General features: G+C 41.4%; 2 protein-coding genes across 2 annotated transcripts; one reads left to right on the forward strand and one right to left on the reverse strand.

The window, feature by feature from the left end:
* The first annotated feature begins 2,849 nt into the window (after positions 1 to 2,849).
* LOC125542498 (DNA damage-binding protein 2) lies at positions 2,850 to 6,982 on the forward strand. The gene is made up of 11 exons (XM_048705550.1): positions 2,850 to 3,246; positions 3,632 to 3,722; positions 4,139 to 4,266; positions 4,384 to 4,506; positions 4,619 to 4,707; positions 4,788 to 4,908; positions 5,107 to 5,198; positions 5,528 to 5,657; positions 5,739 to 5,987; positions 6,100 to 6,296; positions 6,381 to 6,982. The coding sequence occupies exons 1-11, from the start codon at positions 2,974 to 2,976 to the stop codon at positions 6,604 to 6,606; spliced, it is 1,719 nt and encodes a 572-aa protein (XP_048561507.1). The 5' UTR covers positions 2,850 to 2,973; the 3' UTR covers positions 6,607 to 6,982.
* Positions 6,983 to 7,104: 122 nt separating this feature from the next.
* Positions 7,105 to 11,547, reverse strand: LOC125542499 (protein root UVB sensitive 5). Its single transcript, XM_048705552.1, has 15 exons — positions 11,345 to 11,547; positions 11,210 to 11,260; positions 10,902 to 11,044; positions 10,514 to 10,614; positions 10,208 to 10,266; positions 9,841 to 9,887; positions 9,694 to 9,772; positions 9,519 to 9,591; positions 9,336 to 9,425; positions 9,008 to 9,067; positions 8,798 to 8,911; positions 8,581 to 8,641; positions 8,364 to 8,488; positions 7,688 to 7,783; positions 7,105 to 7,613 (listed from the first exon to the last, which is right to left on the reverse strand). Exons 1-15 carry the CDS (start codon positions 11,455 to 11,457, stop codon positions 7,374 to 7,376), a joined length of 1,452 nt encoding a protein of 483 aa, XP_048561509.1. The 5' UTR covers positions 11,458 to 11,547; the 3' UTR covers positions 7,105 to 7,373.
* Positions 11,548 to 13,477: the final 1,930 nt, after the last annotated feature.

The raw sequence follows: 13,477 nt of genomic DNA on the forward strand, positions 1-13,477 counted from the left end.
AAATGTATCCAGAAAAGAAAACTTGTTTTATTCGCACAAAAAAACGATTTTTTTTGCCCAAAAGCTAAGGAAGACTGGTAGAAAACTGAAACGTTGGAAAAACCCAGAGAAAAAACCGTTTAAAAAGCCGAAAAACATGTGCAAGAAAATTAAAAAAATAAAATTCGGAGGGAGCGCCCAGAGCACGACACGTGGCGAATGGCTGAGAACGCGCCAAATGGCGCTGATCGTTGCGAGGCTCCCGAAGGAGCACTCGTTAATTAGTTGCTCTTGTCAATACATCAGAAGCGGGGCTGGGTGTGGCAACGTGGTTTTGGGCTAGACAAACAACACGAGACAACGTTGACAACGGCAGCGACACACTGGGAAGGAAGCGAGCGTAGTTGACAACGTGAGGACCACAAACAGAGGGGTGATGTCATGTTAGACCCTTCTTGTTTTGCTAATTTACCGAAACACTAAAGATCTCATGTTAGATTTTTGTCTCTGGGCGTGAACGCATTGGTTGTCGTCCGATTCGTAGCACAAATCTTGAAGCATGGATAGGAGCCACGTCATCATATGAAAAGACTCCACATTGTTTTCAATTTCTTCATGTATGTATGAATGATTATGTGTGTATGACATGCATGTGGTAACAACCATCAAGCCAAGGAATTTTTTTGTGATATGTGTATTGCGTTGTGTGGTTTCTTTTTCAGGAAAATGTACATAAGTGTCAATGTTTTGATGAAATGTTGATTCACCAATTTTCTGGCACCCAATTTGATTCACTTTTAGTGAAAGTCATGCTGAGTTTTTTAATAAGTTTTTAATATATTACTCCAGTTATGTATATTTTTAACATTCATCTAACAATTTAACATTCTAATGGTTTAACAATATGAACACGACAAATGGACCAAATGTGCCCTAGGTATGGCGACAACCGGGCATGAAGGCGCGCCAAGGTGGTTCAACAATAGGGTACATGGCTAGAACATGTGTTGGTCCAATATTAATTTGAGAAAATCTTGACATTTGTTCTAGCACAGCCACCCAATGCCTTGAGCTTGCTTAGACACTGCGGCATGAGTAATGCTACATCAACGGGGAGTTCTTCTATGGGTTTAACGGACTATCAACTGTGGATCAATAAGATTTAAGATTGGAAGAGGATGGGGCCTATCCCATCCCAAAATCAGGGGGGGTTAGTTAGAAGGAGATTTTGTAAAAGTCCCGTAAGGGTCCGTGCATCTAGGGTTATCATGTTGGCCGCGCAACACGACCCCTTGATGCACCTAGGTCGTCCCTTAACCGACATTGGCAGGAACTCAAGCTATGGTAGAGGGAGATGTCGAAGAAATTGTTGTCGCCAAACTGGTTCAGGGAGACCAAGTCAGCGGATGTGATATTTGGCTGGCATCTCTCATGCATGCAAACAAGTCGTCACATTCGCATGTCCGGCATTAGTCATTGCCTTTGCGGTCGAATGAGCCGCCTACAGGAACATCTTTATCAAGTTATCGTAAATGCAAACACTTCATATTATTATTATTTTTTGAAGGAAAAATTTCCCATCTATTTATCACATGTCACGACAGTACAAAGAACATAAAAAATAATAATTATTATATCCAGATTCGTAGACCACTTAGCGACGACACCCACCGGAGCGAGCCGAAGGAGCGCTGCCGTCATTGCCCCTGCCTTGGCAAGAACTAGCTAATGTTGGCAAGAACATAACTTTTTTAGTTGATATAACTTTTTTCAGGGTATATTTGGTTTATGTCCCCTTTGGTCCTAGCTAATGTTGGCAAGAACTAGCTTGTGAATTTTCTGTCAAGGAATCCTTCATGCTCACTTGCAATCATTTTTTCACAAGAAACCAAACAAAGACCAAAAATATGATAGACAACCATTTTTTTAGAAGGGCTATCATGGGACACTAAGCAAACACAACTTTTGCCACCTTTTATAAAGAGGGGCGTAAAGCCTTTTTCGGTAGCACTAAAATAGTGCTAGATACATCCATTTGAACAAGTAATTTGAGATGGAAGGGGTAGTATGTTAACTTGTGATTTACCTACCCATATTAATGCAATTGTGTAAATATGTTTATCAAATCCTACTGTGATTTACATTAATATTGTGATGAGAAGTTTGATAATAAATTAAAGTGAAATTGGTTCAGAAGATTAGTAAATTAAGGTGATTGATTATCATACGAGAAAGGTTGGATGAAGGGGAGGTAGTAAAGATAAAGATAGAGATAGAGAGTAGAAATGATGCCTCCATCTCTTCTAAGGTTTTAGTCAACTTTTTTCTTTTACCTATTTTAGTTTTATTTTCTATTTTGTATTTGTCGCAATTGATTTTTTTTGTTATTTGTTGCCGTCGTACTTTGCTTTGGATTAATAATCTTTTTTTTGCGACCACACTTCTTTTTAGGATTTTTTTTTCAACAAAACTTTATTTGCAAGGCACCCCTTTGCCCAGGTTTATTAGCCCCCTTCATATACTGTGTCGTACTCTGGCCCTAAATTTAATTAATTAAATACTAGATACATTCTTCTGAATAAAAATTAAATTAATTTAAGTAATTTCGGACTAAGGCAGTATATGTATAAAAAGAATACAATTCAGAATTTCTTTCGAATACAAATTCAATGATATGAATTTTATGACGTATGACTTATATTTTGCTAGTTAAATCTATAATTAAAATTTTGATAAAATATATAAGTGAGATTTATAAACCTGTACAGAGGAAATATAAGCAATTTTTTCTTGAGAAAGCCAGCCAAGGTGTGCCCTAGATCACTGCCTTGCACAAGCCCAAACGGCGCGAGCCCAACCGACCCCAAGCACCCCAACCGCTTTGGTTCCCCGCCGTCGCGTCTCTGCCCACACCACACACCTTCCTCCCTTCCCCTCGCTCTTCCCGCTTCCCCAGGCCCCCCTCCGCCGCCTCGCCGACACACGGGGCCCACAATGGCCGCCCCCGCCCGCGCCCGCTTCGTCCACAACCGCAGCCGCCGCCGCGCGGCCGACGAGTCCTCCGACGAGCAGCAGGACGCCTCCTCCTCGTCCTCCTCTGACGACGACGGCGGCGACGAGGAAGAGGAGGAGATGGAGGTCGAGGGTTCCGAAGAGGAGGAGGAAGAGGCGGTCGCCGACGAGCCAGCGGCCAGGAAGTCCCCCGCAGCAGCGGGGAGGGGCGGCAGGAAGGGACCGATTACCATCAGCCTCAAGAAAGTCTGCAAGGTAGTTTCCGGCCGGCCGCCGCCGCCGGGGTTTCCCCTGTTTTCTCGGAGCATTTTGCTCCCGATTTTGCCACGCGCTGTCCACGATTTCCCGTAAAGAATGTGTATTTCCGAGATTTCGGGCTGAAGTTCCGTGCCGCAGTCGCTTAGCCTCCGCGGATGTTTTGGGAGTTCAGTTCAGAGCAGAGGCGGTTGCTTCCCCTTGCGTTTGCTGTGGAAATGGCTGCTTCATTCTGCATTTATCAGGACTAATTTAGGATCTGCCCACTTGAGCATCGTTTCAAGCTTCTTTGTTGGGAAATTTTTTATCCTTGATGGTGTCTGAACTTTTGAGTGTTCTTTTACTGTAGTAATTTTGATGTGTGCTCTGTTATGTCTGGTTGCAGGTGTGCAAGAAGACAGGGCATGAGGCAGGGTTCAAGGGCGCGGTGTACATCGATTGCCCCATGAAGCCTTGCTTCCTATGCAAGATGCCAGGTCCTGATATCCGTAACTACGCTTGCTTGCTTGTTTGTTTGTTCGTTTGTGCTCTGGGAAGTAGACACTAGCAGTATATATCCCAGTGAGAAGAGGACAGCTCAGGAACTCTGTTTTATGAATTAGTACTTCCTTGTGTGCATACTCACTGGAGTTTAGACTTTAGACTAACTGCTTGTTCCAGATAGTTCTGAAAAAAGTCTGCGTTTCTATTGAGATAAGATGGATAAAAATAGTTCAGTATTGATGAACCTCCACATACCATTTTCTCATGTATCTGCAGACATGAATCTCTGATTGCTGTTTCCTTTTGAGTGTTTAATAGTAACTTATGCATTTGGCATTTACTACTCGAAAGCTTGGCATGGATGGAGACTTTCAGGGTCACTGATGGTTTCGCCGTTTGCACTTTGCAGGCCATACGACCTTGACTTGCCCACACAGGGTAGCAATGGAGCATGGTGTTATCCCAGCCCCTAGAAGGAACACAAACACTTCACTGGATTATGTCTTCCAGAGTCAAGTCAAAGGCAAGATCTCCATGGTGCGTGAGTTGATGACCACTGTCCTTTTTCCGCATCATTATCAGTTGCAGCACTAAATATCACTGCTTTCTCTAGTACAAATTATGTTTAAAATAAATTCCTCTCCCTAATTTTAGGTTAAGCCTCGGTTTCTGGTACCTAATCAATTGGAGTGTGGCAACATAAAGTTTCACCAAAGACGTGTGACCTGCCTGGAATTTCATCCAACTAAGAACAATGTGCTTTTATCAGGAGACAAGGTATTACGGTCCTACCACCTGGCTGTGTTGTCCACTTAGTTCCTTGTAAGTATGGTCACATTGCAGGTATTTTTAGGTGACTAAAAATTTCCCCTTTCTTTTTCTTCCACAGAAAGGGCTACTAGGCATTTGGGATTATGTTAAGTTGCATGAGAAGATCACTTATGATTCTGTGCACTCCTGCATTCTGAACAGTATGAAGTAAGAGCATTAGCTTGATGGCTATTATCAGTTCTGTTCTCCAAGGGTGAAATGTGGCAATTTGATATGATCTTATTCAGGTTCGACACCGCCAATGATGGAGTGCTATACACAGCTTCGTCTGATGGGACTATCAGCAGCACAGACTTAGACACTGGAATTGGCTCGCCCTTGTTAAATCTTAACCCAGATGGTTGGAGTGTAAGTTTTCCCCATTGCTTTCTGATCAAGCTTATACAGATTGCTGCGCTAAAATGGATTTTGTACACATTGCATTTTGATATTATCTTTATACATCTTGTGCTGTGTTAGGTGAACATTTCTTTGCATAGTTCTGAATTTTTTTTTGGCATCCACTTTGGACTTGATTTAATCACCCCTGTTTGTTGCTTTTAACAGGGTCCAAGCACTTGGCGCATGATATATGGGATGGACTTAAACACCGAGAAAGGTCTTCTTTTGGTGGCGGATAGTTTTGGGTTTCTTTACTTGTGAGTAAATGAGTATCCCCAGGAGCTTTTTCATACCTTCTCTGAAATTAATAGCTTACATGCAGTATATGCAGCTTCTTTTGAAACTGTTGACTTGGATGTTAATATGGCTTATTCCATGCATTTTCTTGGGAACTCAATTCCAAATGAAGTTATCAGTGATGAGTTTCTATTTTTATTTGAGTTCAAGATATAGACGTATACTGCCATATGTGATTCAGAGATATGACTGTACATTGTCATATGTGACATATACCATATACGCCTTTGCCGTATCAGAGTATCTTGCATGTTAGCTATATGTATGTTTTACACCTTAATTCTTGCAGATTGGATAGACGGTCGAAGGAAAGAATTGGGCAACCAGTTCTTATACATAAAAAAGGTAGCAAGGTAACTGGCCTTCATTGCAACCCTGCACAACCTGAAGTTCTTCTGAGCAGCGGGAATGACCACTTTGTGAGTGTGCTCTGCTATGCATACATACAAATCCCTTTCTTTACCCGATATCTAATAATTCACATCACTCTATGATTGTAGGCCCGTATTTGGGATACAAGGAAACTTGATCCCAAGTCCGCTCTTGCCAGCCTTGCTCATGGACGGGTTGTTAATTCAGGATATTTTTCTCCACGAAGTGGGAATAAGATCATGACAACATGTCAGGACAATCGAATTCGTGTTTGGGATTATATTTTTGGTAATCTGGAATCCCCAAGTAGAGAAATTGTTCACAGCCATGATTTCAATCGTCATTTGACTCCCTTCAAAGCAGAGTGGGATCCAAAGGTTCAGTTCTAGCTATGAATTGTTTCCCTTTTTTTTCCTTCCATTTTGTTTTTGTTGCCAAGTTGCAAAAAGCAACATGCCAACTTTGATATGAAATGTTATTGTTCTGCAGGATTACTCAGAAACAGTTGCAGTTATTGGTCGTTACATAAGTGAAAACTACAATGGGGTTGCTCTACATCCCATTGATTTCATAGACACCAGCACTGGGAAGCTTCTGGCCGAGGTGATGGACCCCGACATAACCACTATCAGCCCAGTGAACAAGCTACATCCTCAAGATGATATCCTAGCCACAGGAAGCTCAAGGTAGACCATTCGATCTGTATTTACCCAGCATCATATCTACCAATGCTAGATCTTCTTCACCCTTACGAGGTTCTGTCCATGCAGGTCCATTTTCATTTGGAAACCAAAGAATGACATCGATCCCACGGAAGAGAGGACCAGCCAGAAGGTCAAGGAATATGTATACGGGTCAGGTTCACGGAAGAAACCAGATGGCAAGAACGACAACAGTAGTGATGACGACTCGGATGGTGGTGGTGGAAAGAGCAAGAAGGCGAAGAAGACTCGCTTCACTCATACGGCAAAGGGAAAGGGCAAATCCAAAGCTTGATGATATAGATGTAGTTAGTGCAGCAGCTATTTTGGCAGAAAGAACCTATTGACAGCCGCTGCTGGAGCTCATTTTGGGTACCATCTCCCGTCTTAGTCCTAGCTTAACACGCTGAAGCCCTGTGGTAGTATACCACGATCATCTTAAGCAACAAACAGAGTTAGTTTTGTGTTGCTTTTGAATCCTGATGTGCTGAAGCCTTGTGGTACTATGGCAGTATGCCACAGCCATCTTAAGCAACAAACATTTAGAATTAGGTATGTGTTGCTTTTGCATCCTGGTGTGCTTTAGGGGTTAAAATATGTGTATATATGCCTCCTTATATCTGCTTCTACTCAGTTGCTTGAATGCAGTTTCGAACACAAGTTACTGACCATTTGCCATATGTGTTTCAGTGTTTGTTGTCTGCTTCTTGTCCATGAAGTTAAGCAATTAATATGCACAAATGGTATGTCTAAGCAAAGTAACTAACTATAGCAACTGGACAACAGTGTGCCATCATGTGAATGCCTGAGATTATGTCACTGGGTCAGAAATCCACCAATATGCCACTATACTGACTGCTGAGTGATGCTAGATTAACCGTGAATTTCTGTTTTTGACAGTACAAAACATTGAGCCACATGCCAAACAATGTTTCTTTCATTGTAGACTGTTACTAGCTCACTAAGCATCTACCATCAGAGGCTTTGAGCTTCAGTTTGTTGTTCGGTTGGAACTGATTTGGTTAGCATTGGTCAAACCCCAAAAATGATCCATCTGTCATCTCACACCTCCTGGTCAAGGTGTTCCAACACCAAGACAGGTTCTTTTGGCACCTTCAAGAAGATTTGGCTTTGATCCCAGCCAGCTTCCTCCATCTGTTTGATGAAGTTTGCAAACCCATCCTCCAATGCAGCGAGGCTCTCTTCTAGCCAGGCGAAAACGTCGTCCTGCTTCAGTCGATTTTGGTGAAGCCAGTGGGCTTGCCATAGGCTCCTTAGGACCGACATGCTCGTTGCCGCCTCCTGAAAACAAGCATGCATTTGTTGATACATGATGCATAATTATTTCCATACACCGATGTTTAGCAGTACTTTACCTTGAATGTAACCAGGTATGTTGCCTCTTCTGACCCAAGCTGCTCAACACAGAGGATGTACTTCTCATTCTTGTATAGCTTCAGCAGCATATTCACCTGTTTTGGGAGTTCAGAACACGCATGAGCAAGTGGTACCAAAAGCCATATGTGGAGTTATGAAATTGGTTGCAAGTACCACTCGGAAACTGCAAGGCAACCACCAGCAAATGGCTCTGGTGATTTCAACTCTACCAGACTATGATACAGCTGGTTTATGCTCACACTGACTAATTTTGCATTGTCTTTGATGCAAGATATTTTACTTCACGACACTATTGTGAAATGACTGCATTAATGGGGAGAAGTTCGCAGCTTGGCGTGGTAGGCAAATTTACAAGATTCTGGCTGTGAGTTCCACTTGATGTTGCATTTTTACGTTTAAAACTGGGTGCAAATCGATGCCAGTGCCTCATTGGAAATTAGGTGTTGGACAAGTCCTTAAACAATTGTTACGACTATACATATCGCTATGTAGATATTTAACAAAGCAAACTCCCTTTTGTCCCTTCAGTTCTACTAGTTACCAAGGAAGCTCAACTACAAAAAACATTGTAATGATGAAGTCAAGAAACAACTTCCCAGTTTTGCATTCCGAAAACTCATACCATAAAAGAAAAAAATTGCTAAAGATACAAACCATGTCCATGTGAGTGGATTCCTCTCCACCGAGCATCCTCTCCATGGGCACACCAAAAGAAATTCGGGGTTGCAAGAATCTCTCCCATGTTAAAATATTCTCTTCCTCATTGCAAGCAACATAGCCTAGAACAGAAGGATAAAACAAGTATCAACAATTTTTCCAAAAGCAACCAAGAAAAAAAAAACGCAAAATCAAGAAGTGAAGAACATGTCACCAGGAACTGTATGATTTGCAACATGTGACCTCACAAGAATCCGAGCACGTTTTAGGTTAACCTACCAATAGACATGAAGAGGGTATAAAGGCAATGAATTAAAAACCAGTACACTAATATTATATACTTGTGTATATGGGTGAAAATACATGGTCTAAAAGTGCAAACATGGAGCTTTATTAAATTGAGCAAACATAATTTAAGTCCAGCACCTTACTGTGCGGAACTTGAGAACTACTAGGGACTGGTAGCGAAACCAAAGATGCAGAAGACGAACACCCAGCCATGTCAGAGTAAGAGTTAAGTATGAAGACTGTATACCTGGCGTGTCCTGGAATGAAATACAAACAGTGAGGAAAGTTCAAGGTTGTTATACTTGAAGGAGGTTGGTTATTACAAATAAAGAGAACTTAATAAATAGTATTACCAGAATAAGTACACCTATAGAAAGGCCTACCAGCTGAGCTCCTACTTCCCATACTTCCTCCTGAAAAAAACATAACATTTGCTTGGTGAAAATTTTGCAAAATTATTCAGCAAGATCTTTTAGTAATGAACCAAAAAACATGATTGGTGCATAATGGAAGAAGTTTTAAGTCCATTTGATCATGAAACTCCAAAGGAACTCTTGGATACTCATAATAATTTTTTTTTCCTATACAACTAGTACCATTTTTCTGCGGTTTCACAGAATTGACTGAACAATAGGACACTGAACTGACTATTAGAGAGAAGAGTACTGAAATAGCTAGTACCTTCGCAGCAATCTCCCCTAGATTTCCAGATTTTGCGAAGTGATTTTGGATAACACGATTGGAAGGATCTCTAAATCCTCTTCCTACAGCCTGCTTAAGAAGTCCAGAGTCAAATCATTTTCTAAGGGAGCTCTCTACAAAGTTCGAGTCAGGCTTTAGTCACATGTGCTGCTTTCAATATACCTTTGCAAGATTCCCCAATGATGCAAGTGGGAGGAAGTAGCCAGGATAGAGAGGAGTGGTGAGATCAAAGATGCTGCCATATTGCACAGATAAATAGATGATATTAAGCGGGTTTTGCTTCTTCACTTGATTTTATACATTTGCTGTTATAATTTAACAGAGTTAGTGCATGAACCTTCCAGCACTCCCAATGAAATCAGCATACATCCGCCACTTCTTTGGGTCATCATCAAAAAGTCTTCCAAATCGTCCACCTAAAACAAGTCATTCATTGATATTCCAGGACAAAATATTCTGAATAAATAGTCAGGCATAATCATACCAATAAGAAGACGCCCAAAAGCTCCGATGCCATCTTTTGATACCCATCTACAGAAGAGGATTTACATCAGCAAATACAAAGTAGGTGAGTTAACCACGAGCATAAAATGAGCTGATCCACTTGCATTCATGTTTCTTGTTGACTGTTAGCATGTTGGTATGTGCCCTCTGGTATGTTGAATTGTTGATACATTATTTGGTTAAGACATGAGTTGTGTATACAAATATAATAATAGTGATCAAATCAGGATGAAACATAACTAAGCTAAAACTTATACGAAGATTCTTTGTCTTCCAAAGAACATAAATTAATACTAAAGTTCCGGGTTTCTTAATAGCCTATAAAACATAACAAAGATGGTAATGACCTGATAGCAGCGGCAGCAGCAGCTGCTGAAGTTCCTGTGAAGGACCCAACACCTACAGCCTGTGCCAATCTATGATCAGCTAATCATCAGTTTTGACATAATAATTGAAGATCATGACTTGGAAGTCTTTTCAGACTACGATTGTTTGAGAGCACGTGGCAAAATCTTGAAGCCATTTCGGAGCTATCAAATAATGCAATCCATATGATCATATACCACATCACGTAAGATGTATCAGCCCATCTTTTCAGTCACTACAACATTGTTTACTTCTGCAAACATCTTGATTAATAGATTATGGGATACCTTCAGAAGACTTGATGTAACCAACGTGTGACAGATCCATCCTGTCACGTTTGTGGGGAATTGCAATAGCATGTACTGCAGGTAATCATCCGAGACAGATTCTGAAATATAAACGAGGGACAGCAGAGAGTTATAGGTTTGAGAATTGGTATATAGTTTCAGACATTGTGTCAGTCTGCAACTTTGCAAATTGCAATAATGACCTCTTATGCAGCATACTGAGAGAACTAGCAAAAAAAATTTGTTTGCTGCATTATGATTAGAAAACACCTCAATCACTGCATTTTCTAGATTGTAAACCTGAACCTCCACAGTTCATACTCCATGAAAAAGAGCAAAAGTAATGCATAGATGCATAACCAAACCACAGAGGGATACCAGCATTCACCTGGAAAACCTGCTGGAAGCACAAAATCACTAACAGCCCGGGGAATCGAAGAATTCGCCTTTTCATCTTCGACAGTGTTCATCGAAGATTCATCATGCTTCTCCCAGTGAACTTGCAGCTTAGAGTCGCCGTCCAACATATACCTGTTCGCCACATCAATCAGACGATGAGAAACTCGTCGCAAATACAGACATGATAACTCTTCAAATTCAGTCAGGCGTATCAGCAAACAAATTCAGTCAGGCGTATCAGCAAACAAATTCAGTCAGGCGTATCAGCAAACACATGGATTTCAGAAGAGAAGAGACCTCTTGGCGGCGCCGTCGCGGTACCTCTCCACGAGCAAAGGTCTGGCCTTTCTGCAGGAGCCAGACACGTTTCCATCAAAATGAGAAATTGCGGCAGGAATTCAAGAAAGGGAGCGGTGAAATCGAGGGTCGAACTCGGAGTCGCCGGCGCCGCTGCTGGAGGCCGGCGGAGACGCCAGGCGCGAGCGTGGCCGGGGCCGTCGCCATGGGGGAGCTCCGCCCTGGAAGCGGCCGCCGACGGAGAGCATGCTCCGGTGCCGTGGACTGAGCTGACCGGTGGGTAGGTGGAAACCGTGGAAGGATAGGCAGCGCAGCTTACAGTCCACTGGTTTGTTTCTAGTAGTAGTATCAGTTATTTTCCCTTTTAAAAACGGAAATGTTACTTGGCGAACGTTCGCTCGGACGGAATTCCCAGCGAAAGCACCAAGGACAACAATGTTTTGTCCCCTGGCAAAATTTTGCCATTGGCAATTTTTCTTTGCCATGTATTCCACATTGAAGTATGATTTTTTGTTTTTGCTTTTGTCGACTCAAAACTTGTGTTTTTTTTTCGAGTTAAATGCACTGGACGTCCTAAAAGTTTTGTCGTTTTGTCACTTTAGTCCTAATTCTTTCAAAATGCACCTTTAGGTCCTAATTCTTTAGTAAGTGGTTCATACGAAATCCTTTTTTCACAAGCGCTCGCTGACCTGCCCATGTGGCGCGTTAACTGATGCCACGCCGACTGAGGTCCCAACCGCCAGGCGAGAAAAATACACTAGAGTTTCTAAAAGTTTCTTGGCAGTGTCACTTTAGTCCTACTTCTTTCAAAATGCACGTTTAGATCCTAATTCTATAGTAAGTGGTTCACCCGAGGTCCTGTTTTGCTCAATCGTTTGCTGACCTGCTTGCGTGACATGTTGACCCATGCCACGTCAACTTAGAGGCCGCTGTAGTTGCTCTTTTTTTTGACAAAAAGACCCTTGTAATCCTCCCCTCTTGACATTTCCTGGTCCCTGCTGAATCTCTCTCTCTCTCTCTCTCTCTCTCTCTCGTGCCCACAATGTTGCCATGGCCAGGGTAACGGGGAAGCGGGTGATGAAGAGGAGCGTTGGAGCATCCTCAGCGAGCCAACGCACAACCAAGCATGTCAGCGAATGATCGTGCAAAAAAGGACCACTTGTGAACCAATTACTATAGAATTAGGACCTAAACATGCATTTTGAAAGAAGTAGGACTAAAGTTACACTGCCCAGAAACTTTTAGAACCTCCAATGTATTTTTCTCGCCAAGCAGTTGGGCCCTCTGTCGACGTGGCATGGGTCAATGTGCCACGCAGGCAGGTTAGCAAGCGCTCGTGAAAAAAGGACCTCGGATGAGCCACTTACTAAAGAATTAGGACCTAAAGGTGCATTTTGGAAGAATTAGGACTAAAGTGACACCTAGATGAAACTTTTAGGACCTCCAGTGCATTTAACTCTTTTTTTTCTATATGCTAATGTGTGTATTATAGGGTCTTGCCTCATGGGCAATTTCTTGTATAATGCCCATTACAAAACTCTTCATAGAATATTTGTCCCCTTCACATTTTGCCATGTCAAACTAGTTGCCATGGTTTCTTTTAATTTGACATATTTTTCGAAAAGAACCAAATTTCCTAAAAAAAACTATATGTTCACATGACAAAGCTATCATGGCACTTCTATTTGTTAGACCATGGCATTTTCATTAATTAGACCATGGTAGTTTAGTGTAGGTAGCATGGCATTCTAAGTTTTTTTAGACTATGGCATTTTTATTATTAAAACGATGGCATTTTATTATTTTAGACCATGGCATTTTTCTCAGTTAGATCATGGATTTTTTTATTTTTTTAGACCATGGAATTTTTATTTAATCAGACCATGGTAGTCTTAGTGTTGGTAACATCACATTTTTATTTATTTATTCTATGTAAATTTTTATTATTAAAATGATGACATTTTTATTTCTTTAGACCATGAAAGTTCTGAAGAGCATGACATTTTTACTACTAATAGGGTAGTTTTATTATTTGGATCATATCATTTTCACCATTGTGATCAAGGCAGAAAATATTGTAGCATGGCAATTTTTTTCTTTGGATCATGGCATTTTTATTTTTATGCCATGGATTTTTATTCTCTTCTGATCATGGGCAATTCCTTTTTGCCCTATAGCATTTTCAGTTTTTGAATCATTCTCATCGTAAAATTTGATATGTACATGGAAATTTATTTTTAATAGTATGGTATTTTTGTTGGGGAACGT

This window comes from Triticum urartu, chromosome 3, assembly GCF_003073215.2.
Source record: "Triticum urartu cultivar G1812 chromosome 3, Tu2.1, whole genome shotgun sequence".
Lineage (NCBI taxonomy): Eukaryota > Viridiplantae > Streptophyta > Magnoliopsida > Poales > Poaceae > Triticum > Triticum urartu.